Source organism: Thalassophryne amazonica, chromosome 12 (assembly GCF_902500255.1).
Source record: "Thalassophryne amazonica chromosome 12, fThaAma1.1, whole genome shotgun sequence".
NCBI classification, from domain to species: Eukaryota; Metazoa; Chordata; class Actinopteri; order Batrachoidiformes; family Batrachoididae; genus Thalassophryne; species Thalassophryne amazonica.
In genome coordinates, this window is record NC_047114.1 from 62,390,711 (window position 1) to 62,418,655 (window position 27,945).

General features: G+C 42.0%; 1 protein-coding gene across 3 annotated transcripts in view; it reads left to right on the plus strand.

The window, feature by feature from the left end:
• LOC117521082 (protein unc-13 homolog A-like) overlaps positions 1-27,945 on the plus strand; it is a 97,201-nt gene that overhangs the window by 63,347 nt on the left and 5,909 nt on the right. For all 3 annotated transcript variants that reach the window (XM_034182398.1, XM_034182399.1, XM_034182400.1), the window contains 19 exons: positions 4,264-4,427; positions 4,684-4,837; positions 5,122-5,190; positions 5,407-5,496; positions 5,758-5,892; positions 6,026-6,153; positions 15,487-15,572; positions 15,701-15,827; positions 15,948-16,044; positions 17,644-17,787; positions 17,887-17,964; positions 18,438-18,515; positions 19,871-19,959; positions 23,813-23,956; positions 24,077-24,200; positions 24,772-24,828; positions 24,918-24,998; positions 26,936-27,083; positions 27,332-27,388. In XM_034182398.1, coding sequence (XP_034038289.1) covers positions 4,264-4,427; positions 4,684-4,837; positions 5,122-5,190; positions 5,407-5,496; positions 5,758-5,892; positions 6,026-6,153; positions 15,487-15,572; positions 15,701-15,827; positions 15,948-16,044; positions 17,644-17,787; positions 17,887-17,964; positions 18,438-18,515; positions 19,871-19,959; positions 23,813-23,956; positions 24,077-24,200; positions 24,772-24,828; positions 24,918-24,998; positions 26,936-27,083; positions 27,332-27,388 — 2,050 coding nt within the window. The remainder of the gene's footprint in view (positions 1-4,263; positions 4,428-4,683; positions 4,838-5,121; positions 5,191-5,406; positions 5,497-5,757; positions 5,893-6,025; positions 6,154-15,486; positions 15,573-15,700; positions 15,828-15,947; positions 16,045-17,643; positions 17,788-17,886; positions 17,965-18,437; positions 18,516-19,870; positions 19,960-23,812; positions 23,957-24,076; positions 24,201-24,771; positions 24,829-24,917; positions 24,999-26,935; positions 27,084-27,331; positions 27,389-27,945) is intronic.

Genomic DNA, 27,945 nt, shown 5'->3' on the forward strand with positions numbered 1-27,945 from the left:
CTGTTGGGATGGTCAAACACTTGTTTGAACTCCCGTACAAACCCAATATAAGACGTTAGGAGCCGTGAATTCTGCTCCCAAAGCACCGTAGCCCAGGCGCGTGCCTCTCCTCGAAGCAGATTTATAACATAAGCCACCCGGCTGGCGTCTGACACGTACATGACAGGGCGCTGTGAAAAGACGAGCGAACACTGCATGAGGAAGTCTGCGCACGTCTCAACACAGCCCCCGTACGGTTCCGGAGGGCTTATGTATGCTTTAGGGGACGGTGGGGGGGGTCGTTGAACGACCAGTGGAACGTCTGATACAGGCCCAGGACCAGCCAGAGGAGTGGCTGCAGCAGCGCCCTGATCGTGCGCTTCCACCCTGGCGGTGATAGCCTCCACCCTCCGGTTAAGGAGGACATTCTGCTCGGTCACTAAATCTAACCGAGCCGTGAAGGCGGTTAAGATCTGCTGCAGCTCACTCAACACGCCTCCCGCTGACGCCTGCGCTCCTGGCTCTTCCATTGGCCGTTCAAGCTCGGGTTGACGGCCCTCGGAATCCATGACGATTGGCCGAGAAATCCTGTTGGGAAGGTGTCGTAGCACGGACCCACAACAGGGGGCGCAAATGAACGGACAATGGGTAAGCCAAAAAGTAACAATTTAATGTTGTGATAACACACAACTAAATGTACAGAAATTTGCACAGTCAATAAACTCCAGGTGACGTGTGGGCAGGCTCGAAGATAGGAGACCCCTGACGAGAGAGAAGCCGCGTCCCACACGGCTTCCACCACCAACGGTCTGAAGAACACCGGGGCCGCCAAGTCCCGAGTCCCCAGGTGGCCTCTGTCTTCGGCTGTCGACCCTGGTACTGCTGGCAGAAAGCAGACATAAGATGTATGAGTGTGAGTCCGCACACTCAGTAATTCACAGTCCATACACAGTTAGGAGGGAGCTCCTCCACCTCCAATCACACACTCGTACAGCTCCTGGTTTAACCACTTATCTGGGTTGGGATGTGAGGCGAAGCCGTCGCTGTCACACCAAACGCCAATCCCTCAGATAAGGCAACACTCCAGGAAAACGGCTGTAACAGAAGTTCAGGTTAAACACACAAAGTGTCTGTCAGCAGAGAAATTACCTTGTTAATGGTAGTCGATTTCTCGGCGAGGAGGTGGAGTTGCAGTCCGGCTTTTATGATGGTGAAGATGATGATGAACGAGTGACAGCTGGTGCAGGGGATGAATGACAGCTGTCACTTCTTCTGGGTCTGGCGCCCTCTCGTGCTTGGAGCCCGCACTCCAAGCAGGGCGCCCTCTGGTGGTAGTGGGCCAGCAGTACCTCCTCTTCAGCGGCCCACATAACAATTTTCTGGAATATAAGTCACACTGGAGTATAAGTCACTCCTATTAAAAAATGCCTCTTGAAGAGGAAAAAACTGTGTCACACCTTTTTTCTGAATTGTCATCTCTTTAATTTGGGATTAAAATAATGTTATATTGTGTGCTTTTTATAATCGGCATTTATTCTTTTTTATTAGAGTTTATTTTGTTTTGTGCTTTGATTCCTGGGAAAGTCCAATATAAATAGTCGTTGTTGTTATTGTTGTCCTTTCAGCTGCTCCAGTTTTTGTTTGGGGTCACCACAGTGGATACAGCCAGATCCGCATTGGTATTTGGCACAAGTTTTACACCAAATGCCCTTCTTGACGCAACTCCAGTTTTATCTGGAGAAACACACACAGCCCCTGGTGTTCCAAAGAGGTCTCCCATCCAAGAACTAACCAAGCCCCACACTACTTAACTTCTGAGATCTGATGGGATCAGGCTTACATAGAGCAGACTGGCTGCCAAATAGTAATTGTAATGATTATTATTCATTTTTTAAAAAAAGGTGTGATTTTTCAGTATATAAATTGCACTGGATTATAAATCGCAGGACCTCCCAAACTATGAAAAAATCCATGACTTATTCTGTGGCAGTGATAGGAGTTTTCTGGGACTTCCAGGAAATCCGGGTTTTTTTTATTTTACTTCCTTGACAAATTTTTCCCGGGTTGTTTTTGTTTTGCTGACCCGCATCGGATTTAGTCTGTGGTCTGATCTCATGATGTTCATATTTGTAAAATTGTTTGGAAATGTCGTAGTGGATGCTACGTCTCAGGTTTTCACGTCCTGAGACTGCAGGATAAATGTAATGTGCTGCCCCTCATCTAAACAGCAGCAAATGAGTGACACTGTTACAGATTTAGTTATGGATCAGCATGCCATTCTACCAACTTGCCCACTCCAAAGTCATCTTTTTTAAATCTCGTCTGATACCCACTCGAACCTTTTGCCGATTTCAGCCCAAAAATGAGCGCAAACACGATATGCATAACCCAGAACAGTAAAAGAATGAATAAAATGATCTTCACGCAATGATAATTTCACAATGTGTTATTTTTGACGAGTCGTCGAAGCAAGTGTGGGACTTCGCCCTCCGCTGTAGTAACCAGCGAACTCATCCAGTCCTAGCATATACAAAGCATTTGATTACTCACATGAATTTCTTTCGCCATTAATTAGTTTTTTTTTTTATGGCAAATGATCTAGCTTTGTGGGTGATTGCACTGAAAATATAACATAGAAGTATATTGGATGAGATATAAAAGAACGATTTGGGAGTGGACGAGTTGGTAGAATGGCGAATTGACTACAAATTTTACCATGAACTCTGTGTTGCGTTAAAACCACAAACAAATGGATAAACTGTTGTTCTGCTGCAGGGAGACAATTTAAAGTCAATCAGGAATAAATTCAAATGGGCCTGATTCGAGCAAAAAGGACCAAAACACTGACACAACTTTTTAAATCATCGTTTGTAACGGAAAAGCTGACACTCCCGGTAAATCTTTGACATTATTTTATCGTGTTTTTGATGGAGGTATTTCATACAAATCAAAATCTTTCTTTGGGATGAATTTACTTCAAACTGTCTCCATGCAAACTCTAAGCTGCTAAATCTGCATTTTGTGGTTTCTTCTGTTACATGGGCATGAAATATTCATGTGGAGAAAAATATGATAAACATTTAACATGCTCATAGAAGTCAAATACTAATGTGAAAAATGCATGTGCGTCATTTTGCATGACACATAAATTGTGGATATCTCAGAAATGCTGACGTCAGTACAGGACCGGAAAATCTGTGTTAATATATTTCCAAGGGAATAAGAATCAAATTTAAACCCAAATCACTGTTCCTGAGAACTAAATGTGATATTGGTGACTATTAATGAGCAGTAGCTGCAGCTTGTTCATGCTAAGGCACCATCAGTTGTTATAAAAGCAGAAATTGCTGAAGTCAAATGTTTTGGACTGTGTGTGCTGAATAAATTCATTCATTCATTCCAATGCAGATATGTGGTCTTATGAAATAGTAATAACACCGTATTCTAATCTATGTGACAAGCTGTGTATTATAGTTCTGTCAGCTTGTCATGGGAAAATATGCTTTTTATGGCTAAAATGGGACAGAAAAATAGCTCTCATTTAGCTTATTAACAGCACCGAATTCCATGTAATATTTCAGACCCCCACTGGTCGGCGTCATGAAAAAAAATGAATTGGCTTATTAGCCTGCTCTCCGCTTCAGTTAAATTCAGCAGTCAGCCTGGAAAAAAAAAATTCTAGGGGTAACACTGCGTGGTCAATAGTTTGGATTCAGGAACTTGGTAGTCATAGATTTAAGCCTGATCATCTTGATGTAGACATGCACTTACAGAGTGTCCCCTTTATTTATAAAATAATTAGCTCAAATCAACTTAATTGCAGTTCATAATAACACAGTTAGCCACCTTTGAAACATTTTCAATTTATCCTCTAAATTGGCTTTCATTTAATAAAATAAAAGTAATAACATGCCAGTAATGCTTTATCATACGAGTGTAGGAGTTGACATAATTACCTACACCAGTGGTACCTGAACGTTTTCTGATGTGGCCCCAGTCAAAAGCCAAAATAATAATAATAAAAAAGTGGGGTCAGATTTTTATCATTTAGAAAATATATGTTTCCATTTATCCAAATGTGAAGTGTTAATTTGATAGAAAAGCATCATTTAGATGACTTTTGTATTTTTTAAGTCACATCTAAATTATCCTGCTCATTGTTGTTAAAGGTAAATCTTTGCCACACCTCCTGTGCTAAGTGTTGTTAGCCATGCTAAAGCTGTCCTTGATCTGTTAGAATAAATGAATTAGCCCTTATCGCCTTTGTTTTTTGTCTGTGTTTAGCATCTGTTCCAGTTCACCACAGAGGAGCAAAATGGAGGTGTCGTTAAAATCCCTGATGCTAAAGGGGATGATGCTTGGAAGGTGTACTTTGAGGAGACCGCTCAGGAGATAGTGGACGAATTCGCCATGCGATACGGCGTTGAGTCCATTTACCAGGCTATGACGTCAGTCCTTTATGAATTTCTTTAAATCTTGAACACAGTTTATTAAAGTGTTAGAAGCACAGGTTTCATCACTGCTAAAAATGCTTTCAGGTTTTTATTTTATTTTATTTATTTATTTATTTATTTATTTTTGTCAATATAAAATAACCAAACTGCAGTATGTAGAGTTTTTTTCTGGATTTGTTTAGTCAATGTTGACATACAGGAAAAAAACAAACAAACATCGTTCTCTTTTTTATGGACACTTTCTCAACAGCCATTTCGCCTGCTTGTCATCAAAGTACATGTGTCCTGGAGTTCCAGCTGTGATGAGCACCCTACTTGCCAACATCAATGCGTATTACGCGCACACCACTCAGTCCTCCAACAATGTTTCTGCCTCAGATAGATTTGCAGCATCAAACTTTGGCGTGAGTCCCTGAAAAATGTGTCCCATTTCTATAGTCATAGCTGTTTATTGTTTCATTCGTTTATTTTCTGACTGATTCATGCTAAAGTCATATGGTGCTTGTGTAGTTTGCACTCCCTCTGGGCCTCCGTGTACCACATGACAGCTGTATAATGTGGTCCAGCCCTCTTCTCCAATATCAGCCAACTCAGATCCTGTTTTGGGTTTGTCTAGTTAAATGCTAATCCCTCAGACGTGGTGTATTTCTCAGCCATTTGCTGTGTTTTTGCATCTTTTTATGTTTAGAAGGAGCGATTTGTCAAACTATTGGATCAGCTGCACAACTCCCTGAGGATTGACCTGTCCATGTACCGGGTACTGGTTATTTTATTTTGTCTGTGAAATTTACACTGATGTAGACACAGCACGTTGGACATGCGTTAAAGTGTCCATCCTCTGTTTTGATAAAGAAAATGTGTTGTTACTCTCACTTCTTCTTTTACTACATGAAGCACAAGCGTTTCAAGCAAAAGTTCGGCTTTGTCTGTCAATCTTTTAATCCTTTCTTTGTGTTTGTAAATGTGTTTAAAGAATAATTTTCCTGCCAGCAGTCCGGAAAGGCTTCAAGACCTCAAGTCTACTGTTGATCTTCTGACTAGCATCACATTCTTCAGGATGAAGGTAAAAAGAAAGAATGTTACATTTACTTTCCTCCAAAATAAGCATGCTGCATGCAAAATTTCCAGTACTTTCTGGAACATAGCCTGAGGCAAAAAGTGAAGGTCATCTGAGCATTAATTAACCTATTCAAACTGAAAATACTTTCATGGAATGGGGGAAGGGGGGCGTGTTTGCATATTTGTTTTTACTGTTATTTGTGGAGCTTGATGATTAGAGTTTATAGATATCTGATGACTTAAACATTTGTTTGGTAACGTTCAGGTCCAAGAGCTGCAGAGTCCGCCAAGAGCAAGCCAGGTGGTGAAGGACTGTGTGAAAGCCTGCTTAAACTCTACCTATGAATATATATTTAACAACTGCCACGACCTCTACAACAGAGAATACCAGACGGACCCTGTAAGCCTTAGTGCATTGTGATGTACCTGACTAAAAACATCAAAATCCAGTCACATTAATGCTTTTGATGGCATTTGTTGATGGACACGGATTTTCACAAGCATTAATTTTATGTACTTTTTACTTTCACCAGTCAAAGGCGGTCCCGCCAGATGAACAGGGTCCCAGCATAAAAAACCTGGACTTTTGGTCCAAACTCATTACCCTCATTGTGTCCATCATAGAGGAAGATAAAAACTCCTACACTCCTTGTCTTAATCAGTGAGTCACCGATCATAATCGGAGTTTTGGTGTTTACTGTGTAGATGCATAGCCAGTACTGCAAAGTTCAAGCCCACTTTAGAATAAAAAAATTAAATTAATGTGATTTTGAATTGTTAATGAATTGCAGTTAGAAATACAAATTGAGTGAATTTGAGGATGGGCATGCACACATAATAGGAGCAAAAAAAAAAAAAAAAAAATCAGGCAAAAGTGTGAACTTCAAGGCTTCCTTCTCTGCTATTTAGTTAAAAGTTGAAAACAAAGCAAGTGTGAAATGAAACCAATTATACACAGTATTGCTTTATTAAAGTATAGTACTCTCTATATATACTTTTAATATATGCAACAGTGTTCTTCAGCAGATAACCCGTAAGTTGGAGAGGAAATGGCATCTCACTAATTTAGAAGATCTTCACTTAGCCTGGAAAAAGAGTCTGTTGCTCTATAAAAAAGCCCTCCGTAAAGCTAGGACATCTTACTACTCATCACTAATTGAAGAAAATAAGAACAACCCCAGGTTTCTTTTCAGCACTGTAGCCAGGCTGACAAAGAGTCAGAGCTCTATTGAGCCGAGTATTCCTTTAACTTTAACTAGTAATGACTTCATGACTTTCTTTGCTAATAAAATTTTAACTATTAGAGAAAAAAATTACTCATAACCATCCCAAAGACGTATCGTTATCTTTGGCTGCTTTCAGTGATGCCGGTATTTGGTTAGACTCTTTCTCTCAGATTGTTCTGTCTGAGTTATTTTCATTAGTTACTTCATCCAAACCATCAACATGTCTATTAGACCCCATTCCTACCAGGCTGCTCAAGGAAGCCCTACCATTATTTAATGCTTCGATCTTAAATATGATCAATCTATCTTTATTAGTTGGCTATGTACCACAGGCTTTTAAGGTGGCAGTAATTAAACCATTACTTAAAAGCCATCACTTGACCCAGCTATCTTAGCTAATTATAGGCCAATCTCCAGCCTTCCTTTTCTCTCAAAAATTCTTGAAAGGGTAGTTGTAAAACAGCTAACTGATCATCTGCAGAGGAATGGTCTATTTGAAGAGTTTCAGTCAGGTTTTAGAATTCATCATAGTACAGAAACAGCATTAGTGAAGGTTACAAATGATCTTTTTATGGCCTCAGACAGTGGACTCATCTCTGTGCTTGTTCTGTTAGACCTCAGTGCTGCTTTTGATACTGTTGACCATAAAATTTTATTACAGAGATTAGAGCATGCCATAGGTATTAAAGGCACTGCGCTGCGGTGGTTTGAATCATATTTATCTAATAGATTACATTTTGTCCATGTAAATGGGGAATCTTCTTCACAGACTAAGGTTAATTATGGAGTTCCACAAGGTTCTGTGCTAGGACCAATTTTATTCACTTTATACATGCTTCCCTTAGGCAGTATTATTAGACGGCATTGCTTAAATTTTCATTGTTACGCAGATGATACCCAGCTTTATCTATCCATGAAGCCAGAGGACACACACCAATTAGCTAAACTGCAGGATTGTCTTACAGACATAAAGACATGGATGACCTCTAATTTTCTGCTTTTAAAGTCAGATAAAACTGAAGTTATTGTACTTGGCCCCACAAATCTTAGAAACATGGTGTCTAACCAGATCCTTACTCTGGATGGCATTACCCTGACCTCTAGTAATACTGTGAGAAATCTTGGAGTCATTTTTGATCAGGATATGTCATTCAAAGCGCATATTAAACAAATATGTAGGACTGCTTTTTTGCATTTACGCAATATCTCTAAAATTAGAAAGGTCTTGTCTCAGAGTGATGCTGAAAAACTAATTCATGCATTTATTTCCTCTAGACATGACTATTGTAATTCATTATTATCAGGTTGTCCTAAAAGTTCCCTGAAAAGCCTTCAGTTAATTCAAAATGCTGCAGCTAGAGTACTGACGGGGACTAGAAGGAGAGAGCATATCTCACCCATATTGGCCTCTCTTCATTGGCTTCCTGTTAATTCTAGAATAGAATTAAAAATTCTTCTTCTTACTTATAAGGTTTTGAATAATCAGGTCCCATCTTATCTTAGGGACCTCATAGTACCATATCACCCCAATAGAGCGCTTTGCTCTCAGACTGCAGGCTTACTTGTAGTTCCTAGGGTTTGTAAGAGTAGAATGGGAGGCAGAGCATTCAGCTTTCAGGCTCCTCTCCTGTGGAACCAGCTCCCAATTCAGATCAGGGAGACAGACACCCTCTCTACTTTTAAGATTAGGCTTAAAACTTTCCTTTTTGCTAAAGCTTATAGTTAGGGCTGGATCAGGTGACCCTGAACCATCCCTTAGTTATGCTGCTATAGACTTAGACTGCTGGGGGGTTCCCATGATGCACTGAGTGTTTCTTTCTCTTTTTGCTCTGTATGCACCACTCTGCATTTAATCATTAGTGATTGATCTCTGCTCCCCTCCACAGCATGTCTTTTTCCTGGTTCTCTCCCTCAGCCCCAACCAGTCCCAGCAGAAGACTGCCCCTCCCTGAGCCTGGTTCTGCTGGAGGTTTCTTCCTGTTAAAAGGGAGTTTTTCCTTCCCACTGTCGCCAAGTGCTTGCTCACAGGGGGTCGTTTTGACCGTTGGGGTTTTTACGTAATTATTGTATGGCCTTGCCTTACAATATAAAGCGCCTTGGGGCAACTGTTTGTTGTGATTTGGCGCTATATAAATAAAACTGATTGATTGATTAGTGGCTGCCAAGACCTTTCCATTAGCATCAAGGCTGCTAATTTGATTGATGTACACTGTCTCTGAACTAAGTGTTATGTATCGACCCAGCGTTTGACAGGACCCAGCATAAAATAAGCAGAGCACCGTTCAAAAGATAACAGAATTTAATAATCATAGTAATGATTATATAATAATAATCATATAGTTCACCTTTCGGGTTTGTAAGAGGCTTCAACTCTCCTGCCAGGTTCAAGACTTTTGTCTCCTTCTCCCTGGCCTCCGCTTCGGCACAATAATGCTCCTCTGCATACCGAGTAGCAATGCATTTCTCTTTGGCCCGCATCTGGTCAGACTTCTTTTCCTTCCTCTTCAGATTGGAGACAACCTGCCGAAGGTGGTCCTGGTCCACCATGAGGTCATCCAATTCTTGCTACAAACGGATTACTATCATATCCAGTTTGTCCATAGGCTGAACTTTTCTACTCCAGCTGCCGCTGAACACTGTCCAAACTCCCATTGGACTCACTTGAGGCCCTCTTCAGCCCCCTCTACTGACAAGGCGTCCTAACCTGCCTTTGTCTTCCTTTCAGCCAGCTGAGTCTAGAGAGTAGAAACTGGCTTCGCCACAGTCTTCTTGCTCTCTTCCTTTTCTTTCAGCATCTCCTGCAACATATTCCCCTCATCCTCCATCTGCCCTAGGCGGATGGAGAAGGAAGGTGTCTAATGGATTTCCTCTTGGGCCAGCTCCTGAGTATCCTGCAGCTGACACTCCAGTGCCGAGATGTCTCTTGTTGAATTTGATGATCTTGCCTTCTGCTTCATTTAGCAGATCTGTTAGAGTCTCCACCTCTGACTGCATCTTTGCATTCGTTTCTGTCAACTCTTGCTTCTGTCGTTCACTTTGCTCAATTTTGGCCAGGAGTTCTTGAACCTGTGCATTCAGCCATCTTTCGACTATGTTTTAGAGTCTGCTTAGTCATAAAACAAAAACAAAAAACCCAAATAACCCCCCCAGGGAACACCACAACCAAATCCCAGGGGTGCAAACTGGGAGAAAAAAAAGAAAAAAAAAAAAAAACACAAACAACCATACCAACCCCTCCTCCCCAGAGGACCGTCCCATCAAACCCCAGGAAGAGGAGAAAAGAAAAACAAACAAAACACGACCCAAACTTAAGCTTGAAAAAAAAATAAAAAATCTACCCCCCCCCCCCCCCCCCCCCCGGACGACATGTAGGGACCAAAACCCCCCAGAGGACATCCCGCCAGCTCCAGGAGTAATAACCACAGCCGAGGTCCCTCTGGGATCCAAAGTCACCCACGGGGGCTCCCAGCGCCTCCCAGAGACACCCCCCCATGACTAACAACAGACCCAGCCCCGGCCGTCTACGGCTAGATGGTCCCACAGTCATTTCACTTGCCAGCTTGCACTCGACCGAGACGGACGCACTTTTCTCTTCTCCCTCCCTCCTTATCTTTCCTGCTTTTGTGGCGTGTTGTCTGTGAGGCTGCAGCTTTGCTCTTCTGGAAACGACAAAAATGGATCTGTTAAAGTGGTCTCTGAACGCAATTGACACTATTTTTTCTACAAGATCTTCGGGAGCGGAGGACCCGACCTGTCCTGCTGGGACGCATGTGATGGGTTACGTGATGGACTCGTGATGGCAGGTCATGTGCCTTTACATGCTTTCTGTGGAGGACGTTGAAGATGTGTACATATTCGGCTTGGTGGTGACCGGCTTTCTGATGTGTGGAGCGGGGCACTTGCTGGTTTACCGGAAAATCAAGAAAGTGGAAGCAGCTTTGATTGGTCGTTCCAAGCTGCCCTATATGATTGATTCGATTGGGAAGGCAGTGGCTGCGCAGAAGATTGCAGCCCTGGAAACCCGCTATGACCGTCTGTGAAGACCACATTCTACATTTCAGATGCATTGGGAGCCACTCTGTTCTCAGAACTGTGGCATCTTTCAGGCGTCTGTTAATCTGGCTATTCATTTGGCTTCCCCAAATACAGCTGCACTTCAAGGTCGCTGTGATAAGATACCTCCTCAGAAGAACAACACTCTTATGCCTCGCTCCCTGGTCTTCCCCCCTCCCCTCAGCTTCTCCAGCTCTGACGTGAACTGTGGACTGTCCAGGACTTTCTCAGCCTGCGCAGGGCTGTTCCCTTCCCCCCAAGACTGTCGAACAAGGCCGTTGACGGCGCCGAAACTGGCTGCCTTCTGGAGTGTTCTGATAAACTGGTCCTTTCAAATCTCGGTTGTCGTCCTGTGTCCTTGTTTTGTCTCTGTGATTATTGTTTTTTGTGCTGATGGGATTTTTTTTTTTTTCCTCATTGCCGCTGTGTAATGCAGCGGCTATGAGGGGTTTTTTTCTTCTCCTTTTCCCTCGTGTTTTGCTTCATATATATGTTTTATGTACCGGGCCGGCCTATGTGCTGTGTGTTATGTGTGTTGTTTGTTATGGGTCGGTGTTGGTTTGCTCAGCCCTGCTGTTGACCAAGGCAGGGATGTACATCTGGAGCTGGTCCCCGGGCGCCTAATGGCGACCTCTGCTCCTACTGGCAAATAGGATGGGTTAAATGCAGTAGCCACATTTCATTGTGCAGGAAAGTTCTTCTGTTCTGTGCATATGACAATAAAATTTCCTTGATCCTTGATCCTTGATTCCCCCCCCCCCCCCCCCCCCAGAGGACACCACAGTCACACCCTGAGGGTGGAAACTGGGGGAAAACAAAACAAAACAACCCCAACCCCATCCCCTCAGCGCAGGGGAAACTGGAAGTACGTCCAGTGTCACCAACCATGACTATACCCCAAAAGTCAACCAGGAGGAGTGGAACAGCGGTAATGGCATACGGCACAAAACGGCGCCACCCCTCCGACTTTTAAACCAGCCACCAGCTGCGGGTATATTCCACTGAAACCTCAGCTTCGCAGATGGCGTACGGCGCAAAGGTGCGCTGAAGCCGGAGGTGGAACAGGGAATTAAAAAAAATACCCCTACACCCCCCCCCCCCTCCCGGGTGCAGAGGTTACCTGGGAAACGCCCAGCATAACCGAACTGCACCACCCCAGCAATGCCGACAACGTACGGCTCAAACGGCTGGAGCCAGAGGAGAAGAGAGGGAACAACAAAAACAAAAAAAAAAGAGAAAAAGAAAAAACAACCCAATTACCCCCCCCCCCCCCCCATGACCCCCCAGAGGACCGTCCCATCAAACCCTGGGAGGTGAAACCAAAAGAAAAAAAAAAAAAAAGAAAAAAAGACAAACATAAACATAAAACATAAAGTCACCTGGGTCCAACTATGCTCCAGACAGCCTGTATTTCAACTCCAGACCACAGACAGTGCTTTAAAACCCACAAAACAACAAATTAACCCCTGATAAAAACACCACATACTAAAACAAGAAACAGATAATAGACCAATAAAAAAACTAACATTGGCCTACATCGTCAAGTGCAAAGAATGGAAAAACATTGTTTTCCATCCTTTGAACCTGGACGGTAATGTGACTCTGTCACCAACAGAGGGAGCCAAAGTGCCAAATAAGAAAATCCCCGTGGTAACAGAGTAAAAACCAATTCACACTGCTGTAAACGACAGCAGGTTATAACAAACAGCTTAAAGTGCAAACTAAATACCACCGGGGCTGCTACAACAGGCGTCGGAGCCAGCTGCACGGGAGGAGACGGGGCTACAGCCGTAACAGCGGGGTGCGACACAACCCAAGCTGTGAACTCCACCATGCGCGCACCAACACGCACAACCCGGGCAGAGAGCACCCGCAACTGATCCCGGATCAACTCCAACATCTGCTGCAGCCTTCCCGCCAAAAATACCGTCTCTGCTTCCGCTGGTCCATTGTTAAATGGCCAGAGACTACTGTTATGTGTCGGACGCGGTCGGAGCACCGACCCAGCGTTTGACAGGACCCAGCATAAAATAAGCAGAGCACGGTTCAAATGATAACAGAATTTAATAATCATAGTGAGTTTAGTGATAAACAACCAAAAATGTCCGCGGTCTGGTGAGGTGAAAACACGGCGCGCTCTCAACAGCGCAAATGGTTCGGACCCAGGGACCCCGCCAACACCTCCCAGGTGGCCGCGACAGACCGAGTCTGTGAAGAAAGAAAATATGAGGTGAGTCCAACACTCTCCACCCAGAGAGACACAGCTCAAAAGGTGCACACAATCAGCAAACACTTCCTGGCTTAAATATATATCAGCTTCTCACCCTGCAGGCACGGAACAACTCAGTTCAAATCTCCACTGCAGCAGAAGCTGATTAGACAATTAGCATAACGTGACAGCTCAATAACACAAGGTGTGAGGGACACCAAATCCACTGTCATTACTTCATAAAAGTCACCAAAACCAAATTACCTCAGGAAGTGTGCTGAAGAGCGTGAGACCTCACCCAATCCTCCTTCACAGACTGTGGCGTCAAACCTGGAGCGGTCTCTGCGTCTGTAATGGTGAGATTGTTCTCCCAACGCCGATCTCACACGTCTGCTCACAAGGTCGAGTCTCTGGCAATTACACACTGTGCATTCAAGGTTTAAGTGCAGCAATCTCTGATCAAGACAGAATACACCACAGCTGTGAGCCCTGATGACCTGCACGTGAAAACAAGCCTCAGGTGTTCCGGGTGAGGTCCTAATACTCAGCCACTCAGTCCTGAATGCATACCACCTGGTGGGAGAAACAGAAAACAAAAACCAAGCCAGCCAAACACCCCAGCACATAACACTAAGAATAGCATGTGTAGGACAGGGGAAATTTACTCACAGTTTGAGAAATGTGAAAATATTAACCACATAGTGTTAAGGAGTGAATAAAATCAAATGTCACCAGCTTAATACATCGATTTGCATTTAACACAAAGGTTTTTGGAATAGAAATGTGGCATGTGAAAGAATGTAGTAGCTTATCAGTATAATGGATTTAGTCAAGGACCCCAAAGCAATGAACCACAATGAAGGAGCAGGTTTTATTGTCCACAAAAATATAACTGAGCTGTAGCAGCAAACCAAGGCATGAGAACTGGTCAGTAACACTGCCTTGGTTCAGGTATATCGTAATCAGTCCAAAAATAGCTTCAGCTTCTCTGATGGAAAATCACATAAGAATCATCCAGAGCCAGGCAGAGGTCAAAAGCCAGAACTGATCAATAGCAACAGTCTTTCAAGTCATTAAGCAGTATAATTTTCCAGAACCCAGAATGAGTTCAAAACCCAGGTATTCTTTTTTTTTTCCATTCACTTTTTTATTCAAAAAGGATGCGTTCATTACAATCTGTTTAAACATACCAGATGAGTCCTTTTCTTGCTTTTACATTTTTGAATAAATGAACAAAACAACATTGTGGCTTTAACTGAGTATTGCAGGTACTTTTTTTACATATACAGAAAGAACTATATCCAGTCAGGTTACTGTTTCTGGAGATTGATACAGAGTTTCAATACCACCAGGATAACCCAGGCATTCCCATACCACAGAGTGCAAGCGGCAGGTGAAGGACAGGAATCTGTGTATTGGCAGCGAGGGTCTACAACGTGGGATCAAAAACACTGTAACCAGATCCAAAACAGCAGGCAAAGACAGAAATAATAGCAAAAGTCAGTAATGTGGAGTCAGAAACACTGTAACACAGATCGCAGAATCTAATACAATTTGCAAACTAGGAGATGTTCTGATGCCATTTATAAAGAATGTGGTGCAATTAAACTCAGAATTGTGAATGCGGAGGGCAACAACTCAGAAGTCAAAACTCAAAGCCCTGTTCCACAGAGCACCTTTCCTTAGTAACTTCTTGATCAATCTTTGCCAGTGTTTAACAAACTTGGTATATGAGTAGTTAACGGCCATCATTTTAAAACCACCAGTTTTAAAATCGGGGTGAAATTTTCGAGCTGTTCAAAAATTTTATCCCGATTCACCAAATCATTGCTAGTGCGTGGTAACTTCCAGGTGTTCATAGTCTTAACAGCTTTAATCATGTTTGAATGTCTTTAAACAGGGTATTCCTCGTGAGTACAGCTTGATACTTGATCATGTTCCATCAGGGTAAAAATTTAAAGCAGAAGCAGCGCTTGTTGCAGTTCTGACTGGGCGCACAGCTCCTTATTTTTGTTTTGAGGCAGGGTTGCCAGGTCTGCACTTTATAAGCCAGCACATTTTGGAGCCATTTCATCCTGTTTTTGGATCGTGAGCGATCATAATAGAATGGTGCCCTGTGGAATACGGACTTGTAGGAGAAACATCAGAACTACTGATAAACATCACAAAACAACATGGAGAGAAAATGACCACACATAACTCAGAGTGACCATAACAGTAAACAAAAACATGAAAAACAGAACTATAGCCAGATTGTGACCTATGACATTCCAATTCCCAGACATCATGACAGTGATGTAACTATGCAGGTTCCCAGGTGCACAGCTCTGATAACTCCGGTGAGAGACTGTGCATGAATGAACTGGCAGTCATTTAGTCATCATTTTGCATGTTGTGTCAGGACGTCGGTTGAGTCCATACATGGGTTGTGTACTATTCTTGGTGTATCATACAGGCATCTAATGAGAGCTGTATCTAATCCTGATTATTGTTATGCATGTTGTAGGTTTCCCCAAGAGCTGAATGTGGGCAAGATCAGTGCAGAGGTCATGTGGAATATGTTTGCACAAGATATGAAATATGCCATGGAGGGTAAGTGTGTGTGCGTTTTTTGGACATTGAAGTCAGAACGGTTGGAGATGAGTTCCAGAGTGCATGTTTTTTGTGGATGATGTATGAATTGACAGAGGAAGAGTGATTCTGTTTCTTTTTTTATTCAGAGCATGAGAAGCACCGGCTGTGTAAGAGTGCAGATTACATGAACTTGCACTTCAAGGTGAAGTGGCTTTATAATGAATACTGCAAGGAGCTGCCCACTTTCCAGAAGCATGTACCTGAATATCCGGCGTAAATATTGACTTTAATACAACACCTACATCTTTTATTTCCTGCATTTACTTCTCTGCCACAGAAACTTGGCATTGTCCTGTGAGTGTTGAATTGCACTGCTTATTCATTGTCCTGCAGCTGGTTTGAGCCATTTGTCATCATGTGGCTGGACGAAAACGAGGAAGTGTCCAGAGATTTTCTGCATGGAGCCCTAGAGAGGGACAAAAAAGATGGGGTAACACTTCTTCTTTACCCTTCATACATGCAGCACAAACTCAGCAACAGGTGCCATCTCAAGCAAATGTAAAACATCATATCTGATAAAAGATATGCCCAGAAACATTTTGAGTTTTATTTTTGACATAAAATACTGTAAATAAATATACAGACCTTGCCTTTGTCAACAGTTAGCATCCAGTTAAAATTTATTTTGTTTAGAAAGGTCAAATCATATTGTGCACAAACATTTGTGCCATTCCACGTCAGCTCCTTTGACTCAGAACTTTGCAGATTGTGAGATGCAGATTGAAGGCCTCAAGGCCACTGATGAAGACTTGATACCAAAAAGAAAAAAATTTAAATAAAAACAAATGCTACAGCACAAGAGTATTCTCTCTGTCTCACTCGTGCCTACATATCTGCACAGCAAGAGGTTGATACAAAGCGCTAAAGATCCTCCCAGCTCGTATATCAGGGATCCTTTGGGTCCACTTACTGTCACCTGCTTTCCTGTGTCAGCGAAATAGCTGCCCCCCCCCCCCCCCCCCCCCCCCCACACACACACAAGCCCGGTCACCATTCACCTCTGCACTAATTGCTGAATTGTTGAAACACTTACCACCTCCTTTTACCTTGCAGAAGAATCACATCATAAGCATCATGTGACTGTTAAGACTAAAAGAGTATTTATTTGTTCCTGCACCAGTTTCATCAGTTCCTAATGGGATCTTAATCACACTCTGTTTACTATACTGCACTGCGCTGCGGTGGTTTGAATCATATTTATCTAATTACAATTTGTTCATGTAAATGGGGAATCTTCTTCACAGACTAAGGTTAATTATGGAGTTCCACAATGTTCTGTGCTAGGACCAATTTTATTCACTTTATACATGCTTTCCTTAGGCAGCATTATTAGACGGCATTGCTTAAATTTTCATTGTTACGCAGATGATACCCAGCTTTATCTATCCATGAAGCCAGAGGACACACACCAATTAGCTAAACTGCAGGATTGTCTTACAGACATAAAGACATGGATGACCTCTAATTTCCTGCTTTTAAACTCAGATAAAACTGAAGTTATTGTACTTGGCTCCACAAATCTTAGAAACATGGTGTCTAACCAGATCCTTACTCTGGATGGCATTACCCTGACCTCTAGTAATACTGTGAGAAATCTTGGAGTCATTTTTGATCAGGATATGTCATTCAAAGCCCATATTAAACAAATATGTAGGACTGCTTTTTTGCATTTATGCAATATCTCTAAAATTAGAAAGGTCTTGTCTCAAGAGTGATGCTGAAAAACTAATTCATGCATTTATTTCCTCTAGGCTGGACTATTGTAATTCATTATTATCAGGTTGTCCTAAAAGTTCCCTGAAAAGCCTTTAGTTAATTCAAAATGCTGCAGCTAGAGTACTAACGGGGACTAGAAGGAGAGAGCATATTTCACCCATAGGCCTTGCCTTACAATATAAAGCGCCTTGGGGCAACTGTTTGTTGTGATTTGGCGCTATATAAATAAAATTGATTGAATTGATTGATATACAAGCTAGTCCTCTCTTTTTCAAATGTTTCTCTTCTGGTCCTCTTTGTTCTGCCTCTCCAGTTCCAGGTCACATCAGAGCATGCGTTATTCTCCTGCTCGGTGGTCGACGTCTTCTCTCAGCTCAATCAGAGCTTTGAAATCATCCGTAAACTGGAGTGTCCTGACCCTCAGATTGTTGGAAACTACATGAAGAGATTTGCCAAGGTGACTCTCACCTCTTAATGCTCACAAAGTATTTGTGTAGTTCTTTACTCTATGCGTGCCTTTTTATGATGTTTTTCTCTTTTGCTTTTCCAATCTTAGACCATTGGCAATGTCCTGCTGTCTTATTCTGACATCATTGCAAAGGACTTTCCAAATCATGTCAAGAAGGAGAAAGTGGTAGGTGTTTGTGATATTCACATCATAGAACGAAAAAGTCCCCAAGAGTAGAAACGTTTGGCACAAGGTAGCAGATGGACGTTTGTGTCACAACAGAGGACAGTAACACGTGCAGTGTGAGGTCAGTGGTCAGGCTGATTTATTTGAGCATAATAAACTGCTCTTTAGTGTAATTGCTGTACCTGGTTCACAGTGTCTTTAAGTGAATTACGACTGTGTAATTAGCTGAATGTAGCGTAGTGTGGGGAAAGTGGGCTGCACTCCCAGAGAGACCAGGAGACTCGAAAGAGCAGTGATTACTGCAAACTCCAATTTTTCCTGTTCTGCATCACAGAGAGGCTTTTTGCCAAGCAAGCGGTGAGAAAGTTAGGAGGATTGAATGTTACTGATTACAATAAAAACCTGCAAGCAGATGGAGAAAAGGGAGAGTGAGTGTATGCTGTCTAATGATCTTTGCTCTTTTCTGCCTGTAGCCATGCATCATCATCAATAACATCCAGCAGCTCAGAGTTCAGCTGGAGAAGATGTTTGAGGCCATGGGAGGCAAAGATGTAAGTTCATACACATTCAGACGTCATTGTGATTGTGCCTAAAAGATGAGCACAGAACACAGGTAGTGTCACTGAGGCGGGGGGGGATTGATCTGTACGCCTGCTCTTGAATTAACAATTGGTGCACGTGTTAACAGTGTGATGTTATACCTCAACCCTAGTAATAAAAATTAACACAAGGACACCTTGGATTTAGTTGTTTTGTTTTGATTTTGGACTGATATGTATTGAAGGTACAGTGGCAGATGTGCACAAGACTGACATAAACCTGGTGTGTCTGATGGCCCTATTATTCTTCCGCCCACTGCAGCGGTGTGCACCACACTATGCAAGTGCCCTTTGTCTTGTCCACCTAATGCAGTTGTGGCTTTCATGCCCTGGCCCACATGCTTTAAATAGCAAGTTGTCTCAGGCTCATCTGTGCACCCATGGGTATGGTGGTCGAAAAATGAGGCATGGTCAGCTGCAGGTGCATTTGTATCATGAGAAAGCAGAATATGATTGCACCATAGTGCAACAAAAACCTGGTACAAAGTTGAGTGCAGTGTCTTGTTATTTGCCTGGCATAAGTGGGGGTTTGAGTCATGTGTACACCCTCCTTGAATACATGCCACAGAATTTAAAATAACCTTTAAATGAAATAAAAGCAAGCCCTTTTTGAAAAATACAAAATTTTCCTGCTTCACCCTGAAGTGTGCACTGATGTGCTTTGACTGGTTGGTGCAGATCTCTTAACTCGCCAGAAAACCTCTCACTTGAATCTGCTTTCTGAAAAGAGCACTGTGCATCTGGGTGACAGGTGACACTCTGGTTTATTTTTGTTGTGTCCAAAACATACCCATGACTAGTGAAGAGCATAAATGCTTTTCTCCGATCACCCAACTTCCACTTGCATTCTGCACCTTTTAATGAGCAAAAATGAGTCTGACACACCCCAAATGGCTCTTTGCAGTAAATTGGACATCATAGCGGTCATCCAAAAGACTATGCTTTGTAGCCTGAGCTGTTAGCAAAGGTCACCAGGTATTTTCGATAATTTTCAAGAACAATGTTTAGTTGGACCAGTTATGACCTTGTGATGACTGAAATTATAGTTGTTTGTGTTTTTTGTTTGTTCATCTGATGTCCATGCACATGCATGACTGGAATGTTATCCACAGTGTCATGCCGTGCATTTGTACACTCTTTATAAGGTAAGAAATGTAGAGCAGTTCTTTTAACATCAGAGACCTGGTGGTTCTTGTTCTAGAAGTCCAGTCGCCATTGGTGCACTCAAACAGCTGAAAAAATGAAATAAAATGAACTTTGTCAAGTGGACGTTTTATCATCCATGTCCTCTCTTTGTCCTCTTCCAGCTTAATGTGGAGGCGAGCGATTTCCTCAAGGATCTGCAGAATAAACTCAATAATGTCATGGATGACCTCAGCCACATCTTCGCTGTCAGGTGGGTGGGAACAAGTGTTGTTTATATTTGCATTAACTCTCTCAAAGTTAAAATGAGTCCTGAACTATACTGATTTCCATATAAATCCTGAATGAGTGTTAAATTCACACTTTTGATAGTGTTGCTTGCCTCCCTCGTGCAGTGTAAAATACTAACATTGTTCTGAACACCCTGTTCCCACATACATGATTTGGATCACGGGTGTCCACGAACACATCACGTCAAAGTTGTGTTGAACAGGGTTCGAGCTGGGACCATTTTAGTGGCTGGTAAATTATGTGATCGTGGCTCATAGCTTTGGGGGGCCCTGAAGTTATAGGGGTTTTATATCACTAAAACAATATTGGCAAGCCCAATTTTAACTCATTTTAAATGATTTTAGATGCATTGAAAGCAAGAATAATAAACAAAAAATTACATTTATGTTGTAATATTTGTAAGATCAAAGTTCTTTTTTGCATGCTTCCGTCAAAGTCTAATTTAATAAATTAAATAATGTTGAAAATGTTAAAAACACTAATATTTAATGGACATAGCATTCACTCTCTTCTTCAAAAATGACACACAGTAGTTTTTAATCCAGTGAAGCAGGCAATTTTTCTGTCATCCTGACAATTTTTTTTGTTGGGTTTTTTTTTCAACAGTTTGAGTGGGATTGACATTTATTTTTAAACAATATAACACCTAATTGACTTGTTTGAACAAGAGGTAAACCTGGACTGATTTGTCAAACCTGCTCTTTTAAATGAAAAAGTTTCACTTTCCTCTTTCACTGATGCTGTGCCCCTCCTCCTCTCCACCCCTCCTTCTCTCTCTCTCTCTCTCTCTCCTCTCCTCTCTTTCTTTGTCCCTCCCCCTCCCACTCTGATCGCTTACTCTGTCTGCTGTTTTTTCAAATGTAAAATAAACTCTAAATTTCTGAATGTATCATAAGATACAGAAGGACTTCTGGAATATTTAATGTATAGGATTTTCATGGCAGAGTTTTTTTCTTTTTTCTTCATTTCAGAGCGCAGCAGAGATGCTGTTTTCAGCCGCTTCCCTTCACAGCTCTGTGGCCACAGAACGCGCTGACTCTCTGATCTCTGCTGTTTGCGATTTGATATGAGGAAAATGAGAAATAGATTTCTTATTACTTTAATTATTGGTTTAAAATTGCAAAACTATAACTCTATAAGCTTGAAATACGATTGAATTAGTACATTTTCAGCAAAATTTCAGTTCATCTTTCAGAAATTCTGTGCTGGGTGGCACAGCTAATTTGAACCCGAGAGCCAGGTGGAAATTTGCAGTACCGGGCGGGGCCGCCCAGCGCTGCCCACTGTGGCTAGAACCCTGGTGTTGAATCTGGGTTAGGGTTAGGGTTAACCCTAACCCTGACCCTAAATTCACTCACAAGACTTCTCTACAACAACACCATTACCTTATTATGATATAAAAGACAGTTCATTGCAATGATTTAGCACAGCATCATCAAGACTCCAGTAAGACTGAATGAAATGGGGCAACAAGGAAACAAAAATGCCCATCATGCCTCACGATTTGATCCAGAATTCCAACTTGACATGAATATCCAACAATATCCAGGGTTGCCTTTAAGATGGCTACAAGACTGTAGCATGACAGCAAAAGGATTTGTAAAAGTTTCATGACAGTAAAACTGTCATGAAACTTTAACTGTTGTGATGTCATCTTCTACCATCACAATTTTCCCCAAAGGTCAATCAATCAATCAATTTTTTTATATAGCGCCAAATCACAACAAACAGTTGCCCCAAGGCGCTTTATATTGTAAGGCAAGGCCATACAATAATTATGTAAAACCCCAACGGTCAAAACGACCCCCTGTGAGCAAGCACTTGGCTACAGTGGGAAGGAAAAACTCCCTTTTAACAGGAAGAAACCTCCAGCAGAACCAGGCTCAGGGAGGGGCAGTCTTCTGCTGGGACTGGTTGGGGCTGAGGGAGAGAACCAAGAAAAAGACATGCTGTGGAGGGGAGCAGAGATCGATCACTAATGATTAAATGCAGAGTGGTGCATACAGAGCAAAAAGAGAAAGAAACAGTGCATCATGGGAACCCCCCAGCAGTCTACGTCTATAGCAGCATAACTAAGGGATGGTTCAGGGTCACCTGATCCAGCCCTAACTATAAGCTTTAGCAAAAAGGAAAGTTTTAAGCCTAATCTTAAAAGTAGAGAGGGTGTCTGTCTCCCTGATCTGAATTGGGAGCTGGTTCCACAGGAGAGGAGCCTGAAAGCTGAAGGCTCTGCCTCCCATTCTACTCTTACAAACCCTAGGAACTACAAGTAAGCCTGCAGTCTGAGAGCGAAGCGCTCTATTGGGGTGATATGGTACTACGAGGTCCCTAAGATAAGATGGGACCTGATTATTCAAAACCTTATAAGTAAGAAGAAGAATTTTAAATTCTATTCTAGAATTAACAGGAAGCCAATGAAGAGAGGCCAATATGGGTGAGATATGCTCTCTCCTTCTAGTCCCCGTCAGTACTCTAGCTGCAGCATTTTGAATTAACTGAAGGCTTTTTAGGGAACTTTTAGGACAACCTGATAATAATGAATTACAATAGTCCAGCCTAGAGGAAATAAATGCATGAATTAGTTTTTCAGCATCACTCTGAGACAAGACCTTTCTGATTTTAGAGATATTGCGTAAATGCAAAAAAGCAGTCCTACATATTTGTTTAATATGCGCTTTGAATGACATATCCTGATCAAAAATGACTCCAAGATTTCTCACAGTATTACTAGAGGTCAGGGTAATGCCATCCAGAGTAAGGATCTGGTTAGACACCATGTTTCTAAGATTTGTGGGGCCAAGTACAATAACTTCAGTTTTATCTGAGTTTAAAAGCAGGAAATTAGAGGTCATCCATGTCTTTATGTCTGTAAGACAATCCTGCAGTTTAGCTAATTGGTGTGTGTCCTCTGGCTTCATGGATAGATAAAGCTGGGTATCATCTGCGTAACAATGAAAATTTAAGCAATACCGTCTAATAATACTGCCTAAGGGAAGCATGTATAAAGTAAATAAAATTGGTCCTAGCACAGAACCTTGTGGAACTCCATAATTAACTTTAGTCTGTGAAGAAGATTCCCCATTTACATGAACAAATTGTAATCTATTAGACAAATATGATTCAAACCACAGCAGCGCAGTGCCTTTAATACCTATGGCATGCTCTAATCTCTGTAATAAAATTTTCCAGGTCCAAGACGATTGCCAGGACATGACACAGTTCTATAGTTCTGGTGGTCTTGTGGTCAAAGTCATGACTGTGGGGAAAGCAGCTTGAACCACATGTATTCTCTGTTTGCACAGAGACCTGGTGAGAACTTGTGCACTGAACACAGAACTGTCACAGGTGGGGTTCAAAGCTATAACCTACTGACTATGAAATGACAAAACTGGGCTGGACCATTGTCTGTAATAGGTTACTGAAGCAGTTACTGGGCTGAATTAAAATGACACTTGTTGAGAGATGATTTAACTCTATACTGTGGTCCAGTATTGGTTTTATTGTCCAATCAATAGGTTGTTGGCTTGAATCCTGCCTGTGTGGAGTGTCCAAGTTTCAGTCAGGTTTCCATGTAAACAATTTAGCATCCTTCCATGGTCTGAAGATGGGGTTTAGCAAGAATGAGCTGGAAGAATGAACCATATTTCACTATCAGAGTGTTAATTCAACACTTTCAAAAAGATTTTTATGGGAAACACTAGTTCAGTGTTCATTTAAATCTGAGGGTGTTAAATTTGTGATTTCACATTTGCAGTGCAGCCTGTGCTGCTGATATCAAGGTCTATTTGTCATGTGGCTCTTTGTATGTGATGTAGTTTCCAGCCCCAGATATTGGACAACGTGAGACAGATGGGGGACATCTTGGCCCAAGTCAAAGGTCAGACTGTCCCGGCCAATGGCAGTGTGGTGCAGGAGGCTGACAATGTCCTGCAACCCATTATGGACTTCCTAGACAGCAAGTATGTGAAATACATAATAATATAATATGTGACATAATAATATCAGAGATGTAACATGCGGGGACGAGTTCAGGAGCAGCCTTCATGTCTGTCAGTTCAAAGAGTCTTTCTGTTTTTCAGCCTCTCGCTGTTCGCTAAGATCTGTGAGAAGACTGTTCTGAAGAGAGTGCTGAAGGAATTGTGGAAACTGGTGATGAACACGATGGAGAAAACCATTGTGCTTCCCACACTCACTGACCAAACGGTAGGCAGTTACTAAAAAAAATAAAAGATACTCATTGTGTGTGAATTTCAGTAACTTTCCATGCATTGACTGGTTTATTTCACCATTACCCCTTTTTCGCACCTGTCTTTCCTTTTCTAGGTTATTGTAAGTACGCGTGTAAGCATGAAGACACACCCCTTATATCTGTGTCCACTCTGTCATGCCATCACACTTGGAGTCTTCCTCACGCACTGTGGCCTTTTGTCACTCATGTTCTCTGGATATCAGTGCATCAGTGCCTGATGTAGTTTGAACACTACCTGTAACATCAACAAACACAAAAGCACTGACACCTTTAGCTTTTTCTCGTACGGGGACACTTATTCTAAAGATGCTTTCAGAGATATGCAAATGTTTGAGGCGCAGTAGGCATGCCTAAAACTTTTGCACATGACTGTGTATTAGTTGATTCACTCCACAGTCTCACTCTTTGTGTCTTCTGCAGTTGGTCTTTTAATTCACCTCTCGCTCTGACAAACACGGTCCACACCTGCAAGTCTCTTCTTTTTGCCCGTTGTGTACTCAGTGTGTGATTGACTCTTATTAACAGGGCACTCAGATGATCTTCAATGCTGCTAAGGAGTTGGGTCAACTTTCCAAGCTAAAGGTAAATAAAACAAAAGGCAGCAGTAGCCTGATGAAATCAAACGTGCACTGCAGTGCACTGTGGCCTAAACTCACTGCTCTGTCCTCCAGGAGCACATGGGGCGAGAGGAGGCCAAAGCTCTGACTCCTAAACAGTGTGCAGTGATCGAACTGGCCCTAGACACTATTAAGGTATCGTATGTGTCATTCTGGCTTTCATTAGTGCCGAGTTTGGATTTTAAAGAAATGTAACTAATTAATCACACTGCAAAACTGATATCTAATAGAGTAATAAAGAGACTTGTTTAAAGAAAAATTAACTTAATTTTTGTCTAAATAGAAAAATAATCTTGTCAAGCATTTTTTACAACAGAAAAAAATGCCCTATTTTGGGAAAATGTATCTCGCTTTTTCTTAAGTTTATCCAGCTAATATCAAGCTGTATTTAACTAGTAACAAGGAAGGCAATGGATTTCAAATCATCAAAGCAAAGGAGCAAAATTGTTTTCCTTATTTTAAGACAGAGGCTAATCTTAAAATAAGAATTCTGTCTAGTTTTAAGGCACATTTTGATTATTCAGTGTCTAGACATTTTGCTAGTTTTGTGAATTCTTCCCAAGTAAATTTTTCTTACCCCACTGGCAGATTTTTTTTTTTCTTAATACAAGACAATTTGGCTAGATTTCTGATTATTTGGTTTATTTTGAAAGGGACAGTTTTTGCAGTCCACAATGAAATGTCAAATGAAAAACTGACGTTTATTCATCCATTAATGTGAACGTAGTTAAAAAGTTGTTGCCCGTGCACAAAATCACACATAATGTGCACTTGTTCAAACCTACAAACATTGTTCAAAGTGAGTTACATTCAGAAAAATTGGAAGGAGTGAAGTGGGGCAGCACAGTGGCTTAGTGGTTAGCACTGTTGCCTCACAGCAAAAAGGTCCTAGGACTACTTCCACCCTCGTCTTTTCTGTGTGGAGTTTGCATGTTCTCCCCGTGTTTGCATGGGTTCCCTCTGGGTGCTCCGGCTTCCTCCCACATCCAAAGACATTCACACAGAAGAATCCCAGTTTTAATATTTTTTTTGGGCCATTTTTCAGCCTTCAGTATAGACATAGTGAGAGAGAGAGAGAGACAGCAAACGGGTACTTAACTATAGGGAGAGACATGTAGCAAAGACCATACCAGCTGGCATTTGAACCTGTGGACGCCACAAACCGCATTCTGCTACAAGCGGTACACGTCTTAGCCCCTGTATGCTGAGCACCCCGACACAGTCCCAGTTTAACCGTTTCCATAAATGTTATGTCTTCTAAAAATCACTTTACCATTAGAGCTATAAAAATAGTATTTAACAGGTGCTTTGACTCCTCAATAGAAAAAAGATGATTCATGGCCGCCTGGACCACTACCGTCTGTGATCATCACAGCCTTAGTACTGATCAAAGCTGCATCAGAATTATTACTGATCTCCAAACTAATGGATATTTGATGTTATTTTCATTACTTTGACTGTATTATTTTTTTGGTGGCATCATTAAAAAAATGTTATCTGGCCTGTCTGGCGTTCTGTACTATTGTAGGAGAAAAACTGATTTATGATGGTCTTGATGGTATTGTCCATATTGTGGCGCACTGTCACGGCGGTGTACCACACCCATCCCTATATTTCACTCTTCGTTCGTAAGGTGTGCTATGGCATCAAACTAGTTACCATGTTCTAATTGTCATTTTCATGTTTGTTTACTTTATTTCTTTGTAGGTGTACTGCCCAGTACATGAAAACAGCAGTTGCTGGTGATTGCGCAGTACCTGTCGCCCTAAAACATTTGCGCTGCGTGCTGGCTTCAGCTGGTGTCATTTAAAATGTACTAACCTGTAACTTTTTTCCACACCTCAGCAGGCTGTTCAAATGTTGTTGTTTTTTAAACTTCAGTTGTTTTGTTTTGCCACTATGTGTTGTGTAATTTAGATGAATGAAAGTACACATTTTGAGTTGCACAAATCTGATTAAAATCAGCACCATCACACCTTTGTTTGCTTCAACAGTGACAAACATAAACTACAAGACAGACACTCTTAAATCTGCTCACTAGGTTCTGAAATCCTTCCATGTCTGTCACGCAGCAATACTTCCATGCTGGCGGCGTGGGCCTGAAGAAAACATTCTTGGAAAAAAGTCCAGACCTGGCATCTCTGCGCTACGCCTTGTCTCTGTACACACAGGCCACAGACAAGCTCATCAGGAAGTTTGTCCTCTCACAAAGCGCTCAGGGTGCGTCCTCGCACAGACAGATCACACAGCAGCTCAAACACGGTCACGCTCTTTGTTTCTTCTTCTTGTGTCTCTGGTTTTTGGGCCTGCATGAAACTGGTGAAAATGATTCAGACTTCTGTAAATCTGGAGGACATCGCCTCACACGTACACACGTCTCATGTTTTCTGCTAAACGTCTGGGTTGTACCTAGCAATTTGTCCACATGTTGTCCTAATAAAGATCTTTGTGATGTTCTTGTGCTTCAGTTCATGGAGGGAAAGGGATCAGGTACACATCCAATGAAGACACACCACCAGAGAAAGGTGAACATCACCACTGACCTGTAACACACACGTCTCGACATAGACTATAGACACTAGCAGCTCAGTCTGCTCTTGTCTTTTTTTTTTAATTTTCCTCTCAGAGCTCATTGTTGTCAGCTGACTACAGCAGGCTGTATCTTCTACATGGGACTACGTGTTGTTGATGAATCTCACCATATGTCCAGGTCCATAAATATTTGGGCATTGAGGTGTGTTTTGGCTGTCTGTTGTTGTTGACAGAAAATGGTGATTATGAATTACGTTCATTCCGTGGTTACATCCAAATCATTTGCATGTGGTCACCTTTGAACACTGCTGAAAAAGTAACTGACACTTAGCTGCTGAACTATATGGACAGTTGTTATTTGCTCATGATTTCATCTGTAAGGGAGCAGGTAAAAGGTGTAGAATGAATTCAGTTGTTGTGTTTGCATTTGGACTTTGTTACTTTTAACTGCCAGTGTCCAAAGACCTGTCACACTGCAAGGCATCAATTAGACTGAAAACCCAAAATTAACTCACCGGCAGCACAGCAAGAGCTGAAGACCGAGGCAGTG